Below are 24,102 nucleotides of genomic sequence, written 5' to 3'. Positions count from 1 at the left end.
AAAGTGCTTCACAAAAGATAATAAAATATATATATAAGACAATAAAATACAAATAGGAACACAGATAAAATTACAGTCATAAAAAGGTATAAATTTAAAATATTAAGTTGGTCTGTTTAAAGTTTGTTTTGACTTTAAGACTATGTATCTCAACGATTTAGAAGAACTCAAGTATACTAAGAGTGATAAATGGTTATTGAGATTACTCTTAGTGGCAAGTAAGAAGACTCTGACTAGAAAATGTCTGAAAAGAGACATACCCACTATAGATGACTAGGTTGATGTAGTGTACAATATGTATGTCATGGAGAGAATCACATTTAATTTAAGATGTAAAACTGATATTTTTACTGAAAATTGGTCAAAGTGGCTCTCTTATATTGTAACTGTGAGACCGGACTTTGTATAATTTCACAGGATCCTAAAACTTTACTGTAAAGGAAAAAAAAAAATAATATGGGTATGAGTATATTGATGCATGTGTGTGATGTATGTATACAGGGTGGGGAAGCAAAATTTACAATATTTTGAGGCAGGGATTGAAAGACAGTGTATGACCAATTAGTTTATTGAAAGGCATGAGAATTTATTTGCCACAAGAAAATTGACATCATAGAAAATGTTTTTATTCTATGTGTCCTCCTTCTTTCTCAATAACTGCCTTCACACGCTTCCTGAAACTTACGCAAGTGTTCCTCAAATATTTGGGTGACAACTTCTCCCATTCTTCTTTAATAGTATCTTCCAGACTTTCTCGTAATAGTTTTGCTCATAGTCATTCTCTTCTTTACATTATAAACAGTCTTTATGGACACTCCAACTATTTTTGAAATCTCCTTTGGTGTGATGAGTGCATTCAGCAAATCACACACTCTTTGACGTTTGCTTTCCTGATTACTCATATGGGCAAAAGTTTCTGAAAAGGTATGGATAATAGTGTTAGGTATGATTATGACATCAATATATGTTTGGTTTCAAAACAATTGACGTAGTGCCTGCTGAGAAAAAAACAACTAAATGTTCACTGTAAATTTTGCTTCCCCACCCTGTATGTGGACTAGATGCTGCTCTAAAGCTGGACCCCTCCCCCCGTTGTTTGTTTGTTCTGTTTTGTTTTGTTAGTGTAAGTATTTGTGTTGTGTTTTTCTCAAAAACAAAATAAAAAGTAAATTAAAAAAATATATTAAGTTGGTCTGATAAGTTGGAATTTGTGATCATTTGGTGATAGGATGTGAAAGGACTGGAAGACTTTCAAACTGAAGATTTCTCGGTTTCCCTTGCTCAAAAGGGGGAATAAATAAAAACAAAAGAAACAAACATGTGATATTAATGACAGCATGAGACAGTTGTTAGTGAAAATCTCCAGGAGTTAAAGTGTTGATAGTGATGGTGTTTCTGACCTGAGCGGTTCCTGCTGATGCTCTCCTCTATAGCCAGTGGACACGTGTCGCTCTGAGTGCTGTCTCTGTGTGAGTTGGATTCTGATTTCCCAAACGATGCAGAGTCGGTCGGAGCGTCAGGGTTGGGGATGTGCTTTGTCTTCCTCTTTGGCAGCTTCTGTTTGGCCATCGCCAGCGAGTAGTACATCCCAAAGTTATTAACGATGACGGGCACCGGCATGGCGATGGTCAGGACTCCAGCCAGGGCACACAGCGCACCTACCATCATCCCCAGCCACGTCTGCGGGTACATATCTCCGTAGCCCAGTGTTGTCATGGTGACCACCGCCCACCAGAAGCTGATGGGGATGTTCTTGAAGTGTGTGTGGTTGGAGCCCGTGGGGTCATCGGGCTCAGCTCCGATGCGTTCTGCGTAGTAAATCATGGTGGCGAAGATGAGAACCCCCAGAGCCAAAAAGATGATGAGAAGGAGGAACTCGTTGACACTGGCTTTCAATGTGTGGCCCAGCACACGAAGGCCCACAAAGTGCCGCGTCAGTTTGAAGATCCGCAGAATCCGAACGAACCTCACCACACGCAGGAAGCCCAGCACGTCACTGGCTGCTTTGGATGACAGACCGCTCAGACCCATCTCCAGGTAGAACGGCAGGATGGCCACAAAGTCAATGATGTTGAGTGTGTTCTTGATGAAGACCACCTTGTCTGGGCAGCAGATGATGCGCACCAGAAACTCAAAGGTGAACCAGATCACACAGACACCCTCCACGTGGGTCAGGGCGGGTATGATGACAAACTCCAGCCTCTCCACCTCATATGTGATGTTGCCCTTGACAACCTGCTCCGTCCGGTTCCTCAGTTCATTGAAGGCTTCGTGGGTCTCCAGGCAGAAGGTTGTGATGGACACCAGGATGAAGAAGAGAGAAGCAAATGCCACTCCCTGGAAGAGACAAATAAACAGTTGGTCATGTTTAACCGATAAAGACCAGCCACCAGCAAAGATATTTTAACATTACAAATTTCTGGTGACCCCAGACATTCAAAACACAGACATTTTTTGGGGCTAAAATTAATTTGTTTTTGATAATGTAATAATTTGTCATACTGTGTTGCAAATAAACATTAATTTTAGATGACATTTAGACTATATAATGTAAATTTTTTTTAGTAAGTTTTAATTTTTAATTTTTTTTTATAAATTATTAGAAATTTCAGGCAACCCCAGACATTCAAAACGAAGACATTTTATTTGCTAAAATTAATTTGTTTTTGATCGTGTAATAGTTTGTTATACTATGTTGCAAATACACATTAATTTTAGGCAACATTTAGGCAATATAATGTAAATTTTTATTAGGAAGTTTTAATTTTTTATCAATTACTAGAAATTTCAGGCGACCCTATTTAAATTCCAGGCGACCCCACGTGGGGTCCCGACCCCAAGGTTGAAAATCACTGCACTAATCCTATCAATACATGGAAATAACTGGTGTAAAATACAGTTTGTTGTCTTTTCATGATCATCAGATATGACCCATTTGGATGTTCAGAGGCTCCGTAGTGAACATGGAAACACTGTCATCTTCTACAACACTGATTCACCAGTAAAACCCATGGAGTTGGATCAATGACAGTAGATGGAGACACTTGTTTTAAGTTCACTTAATGACAGATTCTACAAAAAAAACCAAAACATTTTTTCTTTAGTTTTCTCTGTTTGATATAACAACCTTTGAATTTCCTTTACTGAACATCTACATTATCAGTGAATTAAATATAGAAAAATGCTTGGTTTATGCTGAAAAATGGAAAAAAGTGAGGATAATATTATAATGAATGATGACAAATCACTTTAGAAAGGTTAAATAGAGAGAAAAATTCATTTGGGAACTGCCATAAAAGTAGCACTGGGTCTTTATGGGTTAATCCAAATGCATTTCATCCACTATAGAAAGCATACATTATAGTGATTTCTAATCCAAGATGATAGAACATTACTTTTTTCACCAGTGTTTTTTATCTGCAAACTTCAGCTTGAAATTCACTGTTACCTCAATTAACAAAAAGAAAGCTATAGGAGCGCCAATCAAGTCTGCGAGGCAACATGTTGTGAGGGATTAGTTTCCCTGGAGAGGCAGCGAGTGTCTGGTGATTGACAGTAAAAACTAATATAATGAATGAGGCGACATGAAGAAACTTATGTCTGATTCAGAGACAAGACTAACTTTGACAAGGAAGTATGGAGCGCATTTGTTTTGTTAAATGAGTTAAAAGAGAGGCAAACCAATGCTGTGAAACTGTAAAGGAAGCAGAGCGTGGCCTGGTTGGTCAAAGGTAAGCTTCTGAACTTGACCTAAAGTTTTTCCTAAAGTACTGTTTTTGGTAAGTTAGCAATTTGACTTCAAATATGCAAAGACTGATTTATATCCCCAGTTGAAGCAAGTAACATTCACACATTTGGAGTTTTTTTGGAAAAAAAAAAAAAAAAACTGCCCTTGCTGTGAATTACATCAGAAAGTTGTAAGAAAAAAACCACAAGAGTTGCATCCAAACACTGAATGACCTAAACTCGATGGCCAAAAAACAAAACCTCCTATCTGCAAATTTTTAGATTTTGAGTTTTCACATTAAATGGACTGTACTTTGGGAGGCATAAATACCTGGTATGTATTGTTAACACATAATATAGAAAGAGAGTCTGAGAACAATAGAATATGCTTGGATATCTTTAACAAAGACCATACTATAACAAAAACTAAAGGTTTTTTTGTTTCCTGAAAAAAGTGATTTTTTCAGATAGGAGGTTTTGTATTCTGGCCATAAAGCCCTGTAGGTGAAGGAAGAGTCCTCAGTGCGGATGACGTCCTTGTTAAACTGCAGCTAAATGTATAATTAGATATAATTATATCAACTCCAAGAACTTTAATACAGAAACACATTGTTTATTAGTAGGAATTTTCCATTTAATGTCAGATCAAGGCTATTGTTGTTGTTTGTTTGTTTTGTTTTTTTTCAGATTTTTGCCTCTGAAAATACTTTAAATGCTTAATATAAGCATAATACGGTTCTATACTATGTCAGTCTTTACCGTGTCAATTGATGAGTATGAGGACATTGTGGGAAATGTGTAGAGACTGTGCAGATATTTATGTTTGTGCATCAAAACGCTTGATATTTCTTCTTGATTTCAGTTTTTTTTTTTTCCAGTTCTCATCAATGCTATTTATTGTCATAATATTCTGACCGATGATACTATGAGACAAAAAATAGATTTGCTTTTATTAAATCTTTTATCCAATTCTCCCACCGTTAAATAAAACTATGCACTAATAAAACTGAAGTATTTTCAAATATTATCTTTTCATTTTGCTCAGTTTTCACTGCACCTCTTCTTCATGACCTCTTACTACCGGACAGATATTAACTGATTGTTGATCAGCTACTTCCACACTTTGTTTGAGGATAAGTGATTGAAGTGCTGTTTTTTTGTTTTTTTCTTTTTTTACTTCAAAAGCTTTTTATCCACAGGAGAGCCGGGACAATGTTCCCTGAGAAAACAGACCAATTTCAGACCAATTACTCCCATGAACACACAGTCTGAATCACACTGAGAGAGGACGTGATTCCATTATCATGAGGGGCTGCCGGTCATAAACAGCAGGGGGCGCTCACACTGTGTGAACCCACTATTTCATCAAGTTCTGAGTACTTCACTATAATACTGTACTATACTATACTATGCTATACTATGCTATACTATACTATACTATGCTATAATACTGGAGCTGACTTACAAATGTGCCTTGAACAAATGATCCACAGGAGGAAAAACAAGCACCAAAAGAGCAGAACTATTTGTCCAGATTTCTTTCTAAAAAGACATCACAGGTTTTGTACTGGAGTTAATTTAAATTTGAAAACAGGCTTTTTCCTTTTTTTTTTTTTTTTTTTTTTTTTCCCAAACATGAGTATTGGTCTCATATAGTTCCTCTGGTCCACAAGAAAAAATGCAGCAAGAATAAAATTTTGTGGGTCAGTAACGAAAAAAAGTTTAGTAAAAATGCTAGTTGGTGAAGTATCAGGTCAAAATGTGAAATTCTGTGAATCAGTGAGAGAATGGGTTTTACCCAAAAAGAATGTTACCTACCTGAACAAGAACTTTTGTCATTTATTTCTAAATTCATCTTATTAAAGTATGTACAGTTTAGTACATTTTGTCTGTGAGGCAAGATCATTTCTTAACAAACCTACAAATAATTACTATCAGCCGCTGAAAAAACATCAAGCAATCACAACTCAAGCTGTCAGATAAATACAGGAAAGCAAAACGTTTAGGCACTCAGAAATACTCTTTGGTGTGTTATTGGAGCACATAACAAAATTTAATTACTTTTGTGAAATTTTTCAAAATGTTTGTTCTTTTGTAGAAAATCAAGCTCTGTGAAGTTACCATATTTGGTTCCTTACCCATAAGTGGCAAAAAAAAAAAAAAAAAAAAAAAAAAAAACACATGTAAGGTGAAAGGAAAAAGCATTGTAGAACATTAGAACATCACTTTTAGAACATCACAACAACATAAGTGCTTATCCAGACACCTGTCAACATACACACTAACACTTGGAACATGATTCCTTACATTTGTACCATTACTTTGTGGTACCTAACGTAGCAGGTACACTCACTAGTCGCTTTTCCATTGACCCTCAAATTGCACAAATATAACTTGTGCATAAAAAATTGCCTAATGGAAAAACGACGATTTGGCCAAAACTCTTGTTTTTTGATTAAAAGTTTTTGCACTGGCAAGAGGTGGTTTTTTTCAGGTGTAGCGCAATTGGTATATCACACAAAACTGCAATGGAAAGACCTTTTTCCGCAACTAGAGTCACACAAATAAAGACTGGATGTTGACAGATGTTACAAGAAGCGAAGAAGAGTTTTAAAAGAAGCGTGGTATGTGTGGACACACCAGGAAACCGAATCATTTTTTAATTTAGTATGGGATAGAGGGGTAATATATAATAATAATGAATATATCTATAAATCAATACAATATTTACATTCATCACCATGTTTATGGAACGACTTCTCGTGTCATCTCGCGATAATAAATAAACAAATTATTGCATTTGTGATTTAATGGAAAAACCGACGTTACACACTTCTGTTTTTTCAACATTTAGTAAATATTGGCAAAGTGTTGCACATATGTCCGATGGAAAAGTGACTACTGTTCATGCAGAGGTGGACCTTGCAGACCCTGTAGACCACATTGGACCTGAGATTGTAACCTCACTCTCCTCACTGTAACTGTATTGTGTGCAGAATGAAATTATGAAATTTAATGATTTGATTTACTATAAAATAATGCAAATAATGTATAAAGCCAAATTAAAGTTACTCCCCGTCTGTGTGCAAAGGTTCTTCTCAACACATGAGTCTAAATATGATTTGCGAGATGTTTGTAAATTTGTTGAACAAAAAGCTAAAATAGAGACTAAAAGAAGATGTGTATCTGTTGTTGGAGTTAAACTATGCAATGAGGCCAGCATTGATTTAAGAATGTGTAGCCCATTTTTGATATTTAAAAAAGTGGTACGTAAAGCAATTTTTGAAGGATACAATTGTTAAGATCTAATAAGTAATAGGTAAATAATTTATTTTTGATTCTACATTGAATTACCATTAATTTGGTGGGTTAAGTTTTCTATTTTTCTGGTTTATTTTCACCTTTTTATGTTTTTGCTTGTTTGTTTGGTTGTATGCATTGTTGTTTTTCTTTTTTTTTTTTTTTTTTTTTTTTTCTTTTTCCTATATTGAATGCTGGGTAGCTGAATTTGTTCTGTAGGACAGACATTAATATAAGCATTCTGCTTCTGCCTGTGCCTTTTCAGTCATTAAGCTGTTGGTAATGTTTGTAATGTTTGTAGTGTTGTTGTTGACACTGGTTGTATTATTATGTGATGACTGTATAAAGAATTTCATCATCATCCTCATCAATTTTATCATCAGAAATGACCAAAAATAGTCACTTGCCCGATAAAGGGTTAATACCTGCCTCTGCAAAGGATAAAATAGTAAAAAAAAAAAAAAAAAAAAAAACTAGAACCAACTAAAAACAGCATTTTTCACCACTGATTTATGTAGGTGAAGAATTAAAACAAATACTGCATAAGAACAATACAAATGACCTGAAATTTCCAAGTGAACAAGTCAAACTACAACTGGTGGGAGGTAATTTGACAGACGTGGTCGATCCAACACAATAGGCATTTGTGTTAACATTGTGTGCAAACTCATGCCTCATGTGTCTTCATTGTTCCCTAAAGGCTGGACAAACTGTAAAGCCTCTCCAACCTTTCTAATCTCCCAGCTGGTTAAATATGTACCTGCTCCTCACATGCACCACTTTCTGCTCCAGCCTCTCACATTATCCATCAGGTTTATATTGTTCAGGTCTGTCATTGATAATAAACAAATAAAGACTACAATGTGCCACTGGGATACTAATTTAAGCAAACAAAATGAATCTGAACGGTTTATTGGATTTGAAAACAGGCTTTGCTCAGAATTCGAAACAACAAAAAACTGCTACATATAATGTTTTAGAAATGTCTTCATACATGATATCAGCTCCATACCATGACAACCTTCCTCGGCTGGTCCCTGCAGAGATCTGAGCCGCTCACAACTGGCATCCCCGAAGACGATGAGGACCGAGCCACAAGACGACAGGGAAAGCCATGAAACCTAAACTAAGCCCAGGAGGAGCAGAGTCCCCTTGTTGTGTAAATGCAGTTACCCAGAACATCAGCAGGGCCGAGTGTCTGAGTCATGATGAGCACCACAACAAGCCCAGAACGCAACAGAAACTGAAGCCTACCAGTAGATCTGCACCTTTTAGCGGCTCGAGTAGAAGACACTTTCATAACACAGTCTTTTTCAATCACAACAGAAGCAATAACTGCAAAAAAATAATAATACTAACATGCACTGTACATATACTTTGGTAAAAATCTGCTATCAGTTACTGCTATTATTCTGTAGATGACTGATTATTTTGATGATTAATCCTCTTGTTTAAAACCGTCTACTGATATAAACTGTTTAATACCTGTTGATCCACTAATTCTATCAGTACATGTAAATAATGTGTGTAAAATACAGTTTGTCATCTTTTCATGGTCATCAGATATGACCCATTTGGATGTTCAGAGGATCTGCAGTGAACGTGGAAACACCGTTATCTTCTACAACAGGGCTGTCAAACTCATTTTAGTTCAGGGGCCACATCCTGCCTAATATGATATAAAGTGGGCCGGACCAGTCAAATACTATAAACAACAGGGTAAGAAGTTTTGAGTGAAAAAAGTAAATTCCATAAAATAAAAAAATACACTTAAATATGCTTAAATATTCTACAATACACACAAAAATACACTTAAATATGCTTGTATATCCTACAAAACATGCAAAAATACACTTAAATATGCTTAAATATCCTACAGGTACATGCAAAAAAAACACTTAAATATGCTTGAATATCCTGCAATACACGCAAAAATACACTTAAATATGCTTAAATATCTTACAATACACGCAAAAATACACTTAAATATGCTTAAATATCCTACAATACATGCAAAAATACACTTAAATATGCTTAAATATTCTACAATACACACAAAAATACACTTAAATATGCTTGTATATCCTACAAAACATGCAAAAATACACTTAAATATGCTTGAATATCCTACAAAACATGCAAAAATTCACTTAAATATGCTTAAATATCCTACAGGTACATGCAAAAAAACACTTAAATATGCTTGAATATCCTGCAATACACGCAAAAATACACTTAAATATGCTTAAATATCTTACAATACACGCAAAAATACACTTAAATATGCTTAAATATCCTACAATACATGCAAAAATACACTTAAATATGCTTAAATATCCAACAATACATGCAAAAATACACTTAAATATGCTTAAATATCCTACAATACATGCAAAAATACACTTAAATATGCTTGAATATCCTACAATACATGCAAAAATACACTTAAATATACTTAAATATCCTACAATACATGCAAAAATACACTTAAATATGCTTGAATATCCTACAATACACGCAAAAATACACTTAAATATACTTAAATATCCTACAATACATGCAAAAATACACTTAATTATGCTTAAACATCCTACAATACATGCAAAAATACAATTAAATATGCTTAAATATTCTACAATACACGCAAAAATACACTTAAATATGCTTAAATACCCTACAAAACACGCAAAAATACACTTAAATATGCTTGAATATCCTACAAAACATGCAAAAATTCACTTAAATATGCTTAAATATCCTACAGGTACATGCAAAAAAACACTTAAATATGCTTGAATATCCTGCAATACACGCAAAAATACACTTAAATATGCTTAAATATCTTACAATACACGCAAAAATACACTTAAATATGCTTAAATATCCTACAATACATGCAAAAATACACTTAAATATGCTTAAATATCCAACAATACATGCAAAAATACACTTAAATATGCTTAAATATCCTACAGGTACATGCAAAAAAAACACTTAAATATGCTTGAATATCCTGCAATACACGCAAAAATACACTTAAATATGCTTAAATATCTTACAATACATGCAAAAATACACTTAAATATGCTTAAATATTCTACAATACACACAAAAATACACTTAAATATGCTTGTATATCCTACAAAACATGCAAAAATACACTTAAATATGCTTGAATATCCTACAAAACATGCAAAAATTCACTTAAATATGCTTAAATATCCTACAGGTACATGCAAAAAAACACTTAAATATGCTTGAATATCCTGCAATACACGCAAAAATACACTTAAATATGCTTAAATATCTTACAATACACGCAAAAATACACTTAAATATGCTTAAATATCCTACAATACATGCAAAAATACACTTAAATATGCTTAAATATCCAACAATACATGCAAAAATACACTTAAATATGCTTAAATATCCTACAATACATGCAAAAATACACTTAAATATGCTTGAATATCCTACAATACATGCAAAAATACACTTAAATATACTTAAATATCCTACAATACATGCAAAAATACACTTAAATATGCTTGAATATCCTACAATACACGCAAAAATACACTTAAATATACTTAAATATCCTACAATACATGCAAAAATACACTTAATTATGCTTAAACATCCTACAATACATGCAAAAATACAATTAAATATGCTTAAATATTCTACAATACACGCAAAAATACACTTAAATATGCTTAAATACCCTACAAAACACGCAAAAATACACTTAAATATGCTTAAATATCCTACAATACATGCAAAAATACACTTAATTATGTTTAAATATCCTACAATACACGCAAAAATACACTTAAATATGCTTAAATATTCTACAAAACACAAAAATAAGCTTAAATATGCTTAAATATCCTACAATACATGCAAAAATACACTTAAATATGCTTAAATATTCTACAATACATGCAAAAATACACTGAATTATGCTTAAATATCCTACAAAACACGCAAAAATACACTTAAATATGCTTAAATATCCTACAATACACGCAAAAATACACTTAAATATGCTTAAATATTCTACAAAACACACAAAAATAAGCTTAAATATCCTACAATACACGCAAAAATACACTTAAATATGCTTAAATATTCTACAATATACGCAAAAATACACTTAAATATGCTTAAATATCCTACAAAACACGCAAAAATACAGTTAAATATGCTTAAATATCCTACAATACATGCAAAAATACACTTAATTATGCTTAAATACCCTACAATACATGCAAAAATACACTTAATTATGCTTAAATATCCTACAATACATGCAAAAATACACTTAAAATTCTGTAATTAAAATGTTTACATCTATGAATTGTACTTGAACATAACATGAACAAATACGAACAAACTGAAAATTCTTTAGTAAAATAAGTGCAATGTTAACAATATTACACCTTAGTTTATCATTTATACATGTGAATCACAACTTACAGATCACAGTGGATCTACAAATACACAAAATATTAAATAACAGGGAGAATATTAGTAAAATTCCACATACTTCTCTTCAGACATTTCAGATATTCACATTTTTTGTAAAAGACTAGTCTGTAAATGTGAATATTTTTGTGTAATTTTACTTTTTTTACACTAAAACAAAGAGACAAATTTGCAGTTTTCATTACTTATAGTTTATTATGATAGTATTTTACTGGTTTGATCCACTTTAGATTGAACTGACCTAAAATGATTTTAACATCCTTGATTGTTAATATCTTCAATGTAAATTTTTGCATTTGACAAATTCATCCCAGGGCCCGGATTGAACCCTTTGGCGCGCTGGATTTGGCCCCTGGGCCACATGTTTGACACGTGTGTTCTACAACATTGATTCACCAGTGACAGACATTGGATAAAGACACTTGGTTTATGTTCAGTTAATGATATATTTTTGTTGAAAAAGGTCATGTTTTCTTCAGTTTTCTGTTTCTGATATAATAACCCTCAACTTTAATATGAGCCTCTACGAACATCTACATGATCAGTGAGTTAAATATGGGAAGATACCTGATTTTCACTGAAGAAAATGCAAAACACAGAGGATAATATTGTAATAAATGGTGATAAATCACTTAAGAAAGGTTGAATACAGAGAAAAAATAATTTGGGAACTGCCACAAAAAAATAGCACAGGATCTTTATGGGTTAAGAGTCTAAAATGGTCATAATAGTTTTTAGATTGTGTGTATAATTTGGATAATAATCCAAGTCACTCACAAAAGCTGTAGCAAGACTAGATTTTCATTGTTTTCATTGTTACATAAATGAGAATAATTCAATTGTGGGTTCAGTGTTTTCTTTTTTTTTTTTTTTTTTAATCTTGCCTCTTTGCTCTAGTTTTGGAATAAAGTGTGCAAATCTCACCACCAAATTACTATCAATGTACTGTGTTGAAATGACTTGTTTCATTTGGCCAGTGAACAAAATCCTAAAAACATTCAGTTTATGATCAGACATGACAAAGACTAAGAGCATTCAGGCTTAAAAATAGACTGAAAAGCGCTTTAAAAAGAAAGAAAAAGCAGCACTTTTCAGTCGTACTGTGTGCACATTTTAAAAAATATTTATTTTTTTAGCATTTCATTTAAAACTGTACTTGTTGGAACCATATTATTACTATTAAACTTTACTGTTAAAATTTACGATTAAACTATTAATTTACTTCGAAATATGACAAAACTGGCTAAATGCGCTGTAAGTATAATTTCCAATTAAAGAAACAGAAAATCATGGAAAATATGTTGGACATTTTTTTTTAATAATACCTAGAAAAAATCTATCATAAGTAATCAATACACAAGTTTTTTTCCATCAACTACCCAATTGAAGAGGTTATTTGTTGCAACTCTATTACAAGACATTATATAGACTATTTAATCAATAGTAATGTACTGATCAATACTTTAAAACATCAAAAAATCTATCTACTGACAGGCTACTAGGCTAATAAATACTGCAGGAGACACACGTATGAACCAAAAGGTGATGGGAAAATACATTACAGAGTGTGAAAAGAAATCACTGTCACACATAAATACACCCACACTGAAAAAATCCTCTAACACCATTTTCTCTTCACAAAATCTGTATTTAGCCCGTATGATTTTTTTATTCTGCAGCTGATATATCAGGTGTAGAATTAGGATATTAGCACTATTAGTTAATTTTCAGTCCATTAAGTTTATGAGTCTATCACTATGGTATATGAAATATGATTTGTTAAAGCCACAGGATTGATATTTACTGAATTATTTTACCATCGATGTGTTTCTGTGGGTAGAGGTCACTTCAACAGAGCCTTATTTCTGGTTTCTCATTTCTGCTAATTATAATCTTACTCAGCAAAGATACTTGTTTCCAAGGAGGTGATGCAAGTTTCCAAAAGTATTGCAGAGAAGGTCATGAAATTTGGTTTAATGGTAGGGCACGGGTCAAACACATGCTCAAAGTTGTCACATTTAACAGAATATACCTTTGAATAAATTTCAGTTCAGACATTTTTGGGACAACCCTGGTGCCAAACAAACCAATAAAGAAAAAAGACTGTGGTGGAGGTATGTGTGTATTATACTGAGTGCCATTAAAGTTGCATGTTCCAATTTGATAAATATCCCCAAAGTCAGTAGTAGACAATTTTCCACCCAAATGTATCACAAATTTTAACTGAATTTCCTGAAAAAAGAGAGAGAACTTATGCTTGCATGTAGGGATGTAACAATTACCGGTATAATGATAAACCGCGGTAAAATTCCCCAAGGTTAGTATTATCGTTTAAATTCTAATGATCATGATAACCGTGTTTGATTACCGCACTTTGTACACAAACTTGATATGGAAAATGGTCCAACAATGGCTATAAGGTGCCATCTTTAATGCACATTTGTATGTTTGGCATGGCATTCACTGTTTTAGACTCATGTTTGTTCAGGTTCCACATTTAGACCAGTATGAGCTAAAGTGGATCAGAATCAGTCAAATAAGAACAGAATAAACTAGAAATAATGACAAATACAAACGTTTCTCCCACTATTACACTAAAAATACACTAAAGTATATAAAAATATGCAAAAATACACTAAAAATATACTAAACGACACTAAAAATATGCAAAAATACACTAAAATATACAAAAAATATGGAAAAATACACTAAAAACATACTAAAGTATACAAAAAATATGCAAAAATACACTAAAAACATACTAAAAATATGCAAAAATACACTAAAAACATACTAAAGTATACTAAAAATAAGCAAAAATACACTAAAGTATACAAAAAATCTGCAAAAATACACTAAAAATATACTAAACAAAAAATATGCAAAAATACACTAAAAACATACTAAAGTAGACAAAAGATGTGCAAAAACACATATAAATACATATCTTTAATGCACATTTGTATGTTTGATGTTTACATGTTAATATTTGAATGTTTCTGCAACAGAAAGTACATTGTGCCTATTATTTTATTTGGGTTTTTTTTCAAATTATTTCAGTGTGTGTATTAGTACTTTTTGAACATTTTGACCAAATTTCAACAATACTGCGATAATAATGATAACCGTGATAATTTTGGTCACAATAACCGTAATATGAAATTTTCATATTGTTACACCCCTACTTGCATGCATCCACTACACTTTGAAGTTACTACTGTTATGAAAATATTAAGGCCGATTCTTGTTCTCCAGTTAGATGCAGTATTTTGAATAGTTATATATGATGTGAGCAGCTGATGGAGGAGTTAATCGATATCAGAGGTATTCCGTCAAAAACTCAAGCCTCAGTTTTAGCTTCAACCTGAACTGCTGCTCCAGATCATAGAATGTCCATAGAATAGAAAATCACTTCTTCCATTTTCTATTAAATATGGCCTTTAATGAATGAATGAATGAATGAATGAATGTTGGCTCCTTGTATTAATTCAAAGAGCGTTGCAGTCCATTTCATGGTTAACACATGCAGACACAAACAATTACCCACTAAATCTGTTTCCAATTCTTCCAGCTTATTTGTTTTTCAGATTTACTTTGTTTCCACTCAGGTTGTTTTAATGCACAAACTGATGATATGAAGAAAAACACACCTGGTGTTTCTTCTGACATCAGTCACTGTAAAAAAAAAAAATAATAATAATAACCATAGAATTAACACCAAAAAGTTGTAAAATTGAAACATAAAAAAACTGTAGGGAAAATAAAATGCAAAGTTGTTTATTTGAAAAGATTTTTGTGTTAACAATTAAATCAAATATAGCTGTAGTTTTTACAGGAAGAGTATGTTAACAAAAACCAGATTTGTATGTAGAAATTATGTATTTCTTTTTTTTTTTTTAGAAAATAAAACTAAGTTGAAAAAAAATGTGTTGCCATTTAAATTGCAAGACCATAATGTTGAAATAACAGCCTATTCTCATACTTTACAAAAAAAATTAAAAAGTCATTAAAAAAAAGTCAATTTAACATTTTCAACATGTAAATGTCACTAAAATCCAATGTTGAATTTACATGTTTCAAATGTTAAATGTACATTTTAGTCTGTGAAATGTTTACGGTTATGTGTTTTTTACAGTATCGTTCTGGTAACCACAGCTGCCAGTTTTTTTCCATAAAAACAACTGGATTTTTTGTATGGTGTCATACACAAATTTGTGATGTATTCAGTCCTGTAAACAGCCTCAGTTTTAGCTTCAACCTGAACTGCTGCTCCAGATCATATAATGTTCATAAAATAGAAAAATCACTTCATACATTTTTTTCCCATTTTCTATTGAATACGGCCTTTAATGAATGAACAAATGAATGAATGTTTGTTTGTTAACTGTATTAAAGGGGTCATATTTTGCTAAACCCACTTTTATTAGACTTTGCTACATTTATTTGTGTATTTGGGGACTGTTCAGTTCATAAAGTTTGAATTTGAACCCTCCAGGTGCTACAAATCTATCTTCCTATTAATTCTGGCAAAATCTAGTGAATTTCTACAACCCGTTTCAATTCCTTCTTAATTTGTTATGTCTATAACTAGTTACATCACCACATTTGCACATATAAAATCAAGACTTCTGACAAACATTTCTCAGAGTACACTATAATTGTTTATCAGCAGCAGTGGTTGTAGTCCATACTGAAAATATGTCCAAACTTTGAGTCGATTACCTAAAATGTTCAGTTGTTGGTTGTATTAATGAACACAAGTGGCTGAACAAGACAGAAAGCACAGTCAACTACCTGGAGGGGGTGGGGTATGACGTGGCTCATTTGCATTTAAAGGGCCAGCGCTCAAAACAACCTTTCTGGTGTCATTACTCAGAAATAGGGTTGAAGATGGACCTGTGGAGTTGAATGAAGAATTCAGACCCAAGCAGAGCATTTACAGTTTATGTAGACCACAGGGAAATCCTATTGTATAATGCATGTTTTGTGTCCGATCGATCGATGTTGCAGCACAGGAGGGCGTTTGTACGGATTTTCCTCAGCCTTCACAGGCCTGATTGCTGCCAAACTCACCAAATGAATAGAAACATTACCTGAATATCTACTAGGCACAGTTTTATTTCCGTATTCAAATGTTGTGAGGTATGCTAGGCGATTTTAGCCTCTCATTAGCCTCACAATGGCACCACGGGTACAATGCCTCTAGTGTTTTAAAATGCATAATTCCATTTAAAAAAGCTAAATATCACTCCTTTAACCCTTTCATGCATAGTGGTCACTACAGTGGACAGCTATTCAAAGCTGTTCTCTTGTATATTCATGGATTTTATTGTTTTAGTTCCATATCTGCCAACACAGTGTACAGTTATGTATCATCCCATACACTGTAATTCATAGCATTGCTGTAACTTTGCTGTCCTTGATAAACTTGATCTGCAGTAACATGTTTGAGAGTAAATCAATTCCTTGTTATTGTTATGAGACTGTAATTAACAGGGTTTTTAACAAGTTTTTTTTTGTTTTTTTTGCATATTATCTCCAAAAAGTGAGCAATAACTAATATTAGAGTATGTTAAAATGTGACAAAACATCAGATTAGCAGTAATAAAAAAAAATGTATTTCACAGTTTTCACTCAATATACAGGGTGGGGAAGCAAAATTTACAATGAACATTTAGTTGTTTTTTCTCAGCAGGCACTACGTCAATTGTTTTGAAACCAAACATATATTGATGTCATAATCATACCTAACACTATTATCCATACCTTTTCAGAAACTTTTGCCCATATGAGTAATCAGGAAAGCAAACGTCAAAGAGTGTGTGATTTGCTGAATGCACTCGTCACACCAAAGGAGATTTCAAAAATAGTTGGAGTGTCCATAAAGACTGTTTATAATGGAAAGACGAGAATGACTATGAGCAAAAGTATTACGAGAAAGTCTGGAAGATACTATTAAAGAAGAATGGGAGAAGTTGTCACCCGAATATTTGAGGAACACTTGCACAGGTTTCAGGAAGCGTGTGAAGGCAGTTATTGAGAAAGAAGGAGAACACATAGAATAAAAACATTTTCTATTATGTCAATTTTCTTGTGGCAAATAAATTCTCATGCCTTTCAATAAACTAATTGGTCATACACTGTCTTTCAATCCCTGCCTCAAAATATTGTAAATTTTGCTTCCCCACCCTGCATCAGTAAATACATGTTTCTTTGCTTCAAAAATCAAACTCATGGTGTCCAGCTGAGTGGATATTTTCGCAATTCCATGAAAAATAGGTTCATAAAAAAATTAAATCACTGTGTTTTTTTTCATGCCTAAAGAGGAATAATAACACTCAGGATCTTGATTAAATCTTGATTAAGGTTCTCAAAATTCATGCATGAAAAGGTTACTTCAATGAGCGTTGCAGTCTGTTTCATGGTTAACACATGCAGACACAAGCAATTACCCATTAAATCTGTTTCCATCTCTTCCAGCTTATTTCGTTTTTTGTTTTTTGTTTTTTTTTTTCAGATTTACTTTGTCTCCACTCTGGTTTCACACCTGGTGTTTCTTCTGACCATCAGTCTCATCTCCGTATCGGTGTCATACACAGATCTGTGATGTATTCAGTCCTGTATAAACAACCTCCCAACGCTGAACACATTATCACACTCTTATGAAGCTGAACAACAGACCACAGCAAAGGCTTCAGCACAGAGCCCCATCATGATAGTACTAGCTAAAAACAAACCGTCAACCTGCTGCCGTTCAGATGCCCGTGATGAGCCTGCAGACCCTGACAGTGTTTCTGTTTACTCAAATGCCAACTGGTTTATCCCTGACCTAAACAGAGCCGGGTATCTGCAGGCTCTGCAGGGAGGCACACACGAAGGCACTGGACTCTGCTCATAAAAGGCTCACCATGAATGTCTAACAATAACATGACTGGGCCGGACCTCACACCTGTGTGTAAGCAGCTAAAGGTCTGTCACTTCTCTTCTGAGGGTCTGCCCGTGACTTCCAGCCATATCTGTATTCCTATTATTGGTCTGAGAATATTTACTGAGTCTTTTGCTCGGTACATCTTATAAGTATTTAAATGTGTCTCTGTGGTTTACTTAAAGCATGACTCAAATGGACACCACAACATCATGTTTACAGCTGGGTGTTGGGAACTTTAAACAGCCGTGGTGTTGGAGTGATGGCTATAATGACTCTTTGCCACCGCAGAGTGTTTCCATGTTGGTCTGCTGAGCCTGATGGTGTTAAATAAGTAGAATCGTTATAGAGACCAGTGGATTGTGCAACACCTGAATGAACACTTTTTATTTTCATGTCCTGCTGTTGTGAACACTGCCTCTATGCTTCTATAATCCTCCAAAAGTTTAAAGTAGAACTGAGTGTTGGACATTATTTAATCTTAAAAACCCCAAAATCCACTGGCAACCAAAATCATTTACTGATATAAAAAGCTAAATACCTGTTGATCTACTCATCCTATCAATACATGTAAATAATTGGTGGAAAATACAGTTTGTCATCTTTTCATGGTCATCAGATATGACCCATTTGGAGGTTCAGTTACCATGGAAACACCTTCATCTTCTACAACATTGATTCACCAGTAAAACCCATGGAGTCGGATCAATGACAGTGGATGGAGACACTTGGTTTATGTTCAGGTAATGATATATTTAACTGAAAAAGTCACTTTTTCTTCAGTTTTCTCTGTTTTTGATATAATAACATCAACTCTAATTTGAGTTTTTATGAACATCTACATGATCAATAAATTAAATATAGGAAAATACCTGATTGCCATTGAAAAATACAAAATACAGAGGATAATATCAAAATAAATGTTGATAAACCACTTAAGAAAGGCTAAACATAGAGGAAAAAATAATTTGGGAACTGCCACAAAAGTAGCACTGGGTCCTTATGGGTTAATTTAACCGATCAGATCAAGAGACAATACATTTTTATATCATATTTTATATCAACAAATAGTTAAAAGCAGCTCCACATAAACCACTGCAGGTAACAATGCAGATATTTCACCTTTTTGGTGCAAATCCTGTGTAAAATATTCAACACATCCTCATGCCTAAGCAGAAGTCCATTTTTCATCACTCCTGAAATGACATACGCACAAAATTCACAAACTCAAAACTAAATCATAGATACATGATAATTGTTGCATTTTGATGATGGTTTAGTTAGAGTTAGGGAAAATATGGGCTACAATAAGAAACTTATATGACCAACATTACCAAAGTAAACACAGCATTTACTTTTGTGTTGAGGGTAAAGCATGTGCTTCTTCATACGACACCAACAGCTCATTAAAAAGCTTCAACACGTACATGAACACCAGTATTAACACCATATTATCAGGGGTGGTTGGGCTGAAAATACTAGAGGTGTAAAGAAACACATGATACACACAACTATTGTAATATGATGTTTTGTGACTCTCTTATCCTAACATTTTTTAATTAATAGTTTATGTTTACATCCAAACATTCACAGAACTCAAATCCTTACTCAAGACTTAGCCAGGCAGTATATTAACAACATAAAGTGTTCCTGTCAGTGGTTGTCAATGGTTATCATGATAAATGTCAAATCAATATTTTTTAGGTTAAAGGCTAATTTTTCTTACTGGGAGAGAGTTAAAGAAACCAGAGGGTTATTTGTGCTTGAAAATGATTATTTATAGTCAGAACAGGATATTTTAGAAATCTAGAGGTATGACATTTAAAACAATTATTCATTTAAAAAAAAAAATTGTTGAGTGAAATCAACTTAAAACAAACTCTGAAGCATTGTAAACATAAATGACAACATAAACACAACTGACCTTGAAAACAAAATAAAATGTTTAGACAGTTAACAGAAATATTAAATATATATTATATTATGACATGCATTATTGTTGTTCCATATGTGTCCCAATACTTTTGTCCATATAGTGTATGTATTTCTAGAAATCCAATACAGCCACCGAATTTGTTAAATTACAATTGAATTATCAGTCTGTGCAATTATATAATCACAGTTAAAATGTCCATATTTATAAGGGTTTAGAGCAGGGGTCACCAGCCCTGGTCCTCCAGATCTATAATCCTGCATGTTTTAGATGTATCCCTCTTCCAACACCTGATTCAAATGATAAGCCTATCATCAAGCTCTGCAGAAGTCTGATAATGATCATCAGGTGTGCTGGAAGAGGGAAACGTCTAAAACATGCAGGATAGTGGATCTGGAGGACCAGGGCTGGTGACCCCTGGTTTACAGTGATCAGAAATGGGGGAAAAAAAGGGTGATAATTTGGATTTCCTGACACTGAGCAAAAAGGTATTAGTGAAAACATGTGAAACTGAAGTTTTTTTGTATGTGATATTGTGGTTTCTTCTTTTTCAATTTATGCCAGAGCAGGGGTGTCAAACATATGGGCCACAGGCCAAAAGCGGCCCTCCAAAGGGCTCAATTTGGCTCATGGGATGAATTTGCAGTTTAACAATGATACAGAAGACACTGACAGTCAAGGGTTTCAGTGAGTCTTGACGGGTTGTTTTGATCATAAACTTAAATAGTATATTTTTCACTTCCAGATGCTTGTTGCTAAACATTTCATGCCTTTGTAGATCCACTGTGATCTGTAAGTTGTAACACACATGTATAAATGATAAAGTGAGGCATGATATTGTTAAAACCGCTTTTACTTTTCTTAAGAAATTTCTGGTTGCTCATGGAAGTACAGGTTATTAACATTGTTTTTCCTGAAAAGATATTTTGTAAATGTAAACATTTTCATACTGTAATTTACTTTTTGTACTAAAACAGGGGTGTCACAGTCATTTATACTGCTCAATTTGATCTCAAGTGGACCAGACCAGCAATATAATAGCATAACTTATAAATGACACCTCCAAATGTTTCTCTATTTTGATGTTAATGTAATACATGCATTTCTTTTAAATCACACTCACATTAGTACTCACAAAACTGCCAGTGACCCTCACCACATGCAGCTTTCATGAGAAATTACAAAAACCAAATGATTTTTCAGACTGATGTCATGAAATTGCGTTGTATGTCACGGCAGTTCTTATGGCATTTGGTGTGCTATACGTACGCATTTTCATCCTTTCGTGTGTTATTCAACGCCATTTGATTGTGTGTCAATGTACGCTAAGATCTCCAGTTTACATATTCATAAACCCTAACCCTAACCCTAAACCTAACCCCTACCCGCTAATCACGTGGTATTTGATGCGGCATGAACATTCATGCGGAAAGCTTATAATGCGTACAGATAACACGCCAATTAAAAGTGGTGTGCTATCTGTACGAAATTCCTGATATCACGTTGTGATTTTTTAACACTCACCAACACTATAGACGCACTTTTCTTTCTTTTCTTTGTTGAATTTTAGTGGGTTTTGTATGTTGTTGTTGCTATGATCTGAGTAGTTCCACCACTGCAAATGAACAAAGCAAATTAATCTCAACTTGTATGTTGCCAGTTTGCTTTTCTTCTTAATAAATGTATCCGTTAGTAATTACAACATTCCACTAAAACGCCTTGTTTTTCTGATGATGCCGATTATACAAATGCTGTTCTGGGCACATCACTGGAGTAGGGTATAATTAAGTATTTTGGGAAACGAATGCTGAATACTAGTGCCAAAAAGGCATCGATCCAAGGTTATGAGGTGTCAGACGGAGCTGAGGGTCCTCGAGGGGACGTCTGCGAGCCCCAGCTGTGAGGTTCAGAGTGGGAGGGGGTGAGGGAGGATGGTTGGTGTCGAGCAGGTTGAGCATCCGTGTGCAGCAGCTGGAGTGTCCCGTCGCAGGCATCACCTCCAGCTGTTCAGCATCGCACTTTGTTAGTAACACAAACGCATGACGCTCAGAATCAGCAAGGCTTCTGGGAGCTTGGCAGCTTTGAAGACAAGACAAACCGCCGCTATCGCTTCTGTCGTGACCATAGTAGTAATACTACAAACCAGGACAAGAGGTTGTAGTCCAGTATTCAGTCCATTTGTGACCACACATATGCATTTCTCAGTCTCTTAAGATCCAATCTGATATATATGAAGTATGTACAGCACGAAAAACTATAGTTACAGGGAAAAAGCATCTTCTATAAACCAAAGTGTTAGTATTTCATGTGAGCTCCCTTTGCACTTAACATGTCTTTAACCCTTTTGTTCAGACAATATGAGATTTATTGCATTAATTTTCTGATGTTTTCTACCAGGTTTCATTCAACACATGTCAGATGTTTCTAATTGTTTGTGCTGCTTCTTGTCATGGGGTCAAAGGTCAAACTAAATAGTAACTTTAACCTTTAAAACCCAATTACCCATCTGTTTTTGTGTGTCTTCTAAGGCTGTGCACATATTTCCTCCATTTTCTTGTATCTGAAGGAAAGAGAATGAGAAATAAATGTGCATGCTCATTTCAACTGTGTAAAAACAACAAAGCTAGAGACGGTCTAAAAGTAACTAAGTAAGAAAAATTAATTTGTGTAGCACTTATCACAGAAAAAAACTCACAAAGTGCTTTACAGATTAAAAAGATACAAGACAGCAACACACAAAAAGAAAATACAAAATGCTTTACAGATAAAAAATGACATGACAAAGAAAAAAAAAAAGAAGAAGAAGAAACAACAAGCAAGAACAAAATGGCTACGAGTCGGGACAAAATATCTGAAAATACGAGTTTTGATCAGACACTAGTTTGACATACCGAAATACAATCAGATGGAAATGATGTCAGACAGATCATCCCAAACCTACTTTAAGAAAAACACCATAAAAAAGCATCCACCTGCAGTTAAAGGGCTAAGTTTGGTCAATTTCTTAATTATGATTCATGACATCTCCATGTTAATATGAATATTTTTCTGAGCTGATATTTTCTCCTGTTCTTGATTAAAAGTCTGTCGACACTCTGTCTTCACTTTGATCAAATAAATGTAAAAACGACTTCAAAAAAAAAAAAAAGAAGAAGATATAAGACAGCGACACACATAAAGAATTAAGTGCAAAAATATGAAATTCTAAAATACCTGATAAAATCAAGGAACACCCATAAAAGCAATAGAATAAAGGTGCGTCTTTATACGCTTCTTAAAACTTCTGCACAGTACTTTATGTATGTTTAGTTGTAACCCTGTCTCTGCTGCCTTCTCACTAAGGAGTATTTTAACTTTGATGAGTCTTTCCCGGTTAAATAAAGGTTGAATAAAATAAAAGAAAAAGCAGCAACTTTCATTTTGGACGTTTTGCACAGTACATCTCTTAACTTAGTGTCACTGAATCCAAACTATCACCAAAGAGACATTTTTGTGATAAATTAAGTGCACAGGCTGACATTCGATGATTTGATTAATAGTACAGCTCTAATTACAGCCCAGTCTAGACTTTTTCTTTCTTTCTAGAGAAAAGGGAAAAGCCAGAAAACCAGAACTTCGCATCATTAATATTACTGTTTCTGTGGAAGTAGGATGAGTATTGATTTCCTTATTTAAGTCTGCAAAGAGTGTGTGCAGACTTTATGATGCATTTGCCATCTTGCAGCAA

General features: G+C 33.9%; 1 protein-coding gene across 4 annotated transcripts in view; it reads right to left on the bottom strand.

Annotated features, from left to right (window-relative positions):
- kcnc4 (potassium voltage-gated channel, Shaw-related subfamily, member 4) overlaps positions 1-24,102 on the bottom strand; it is a 46,440-nt gene that overhangs the window by 9,702 nt on the left and 12,636 nt on the right. For all 4 annotated transcript variants that reach the window (XM_030138201.1, XM_030138202.1, XM_030138200.1 and 1 more), the window contains exon 2: positions 1,401-2,337. In XM_030138201.1, the coding sequence (XP_029994061.1) occupies positions 1,401-2,337 (937 nt within the window). The remainder of the gene's footprint in view (positions 1-1,400; positions 2,338-24,102) is intronic.

Source organism: Sphaeramia orbicularis, chromosome 7 (genome assembly GCF_902148855.1).
Source record: "Sphaeramia orbicularis chromosome 7, fSphaOr1.1, whole genome shotgun sequence".
Taxonomy (NCBI): Eukaryota; Metazoa; Chordata; class Actinopteri; order Kurtiformes; family Apogonidae; genus Sphaeramia; species Sphaeramia orbicularis.
The sequence above is the reverse complement of the archived record's forward strand: the minus strand, read 5'-3'. Positions and strand labels throughout refer to the sequence as shown.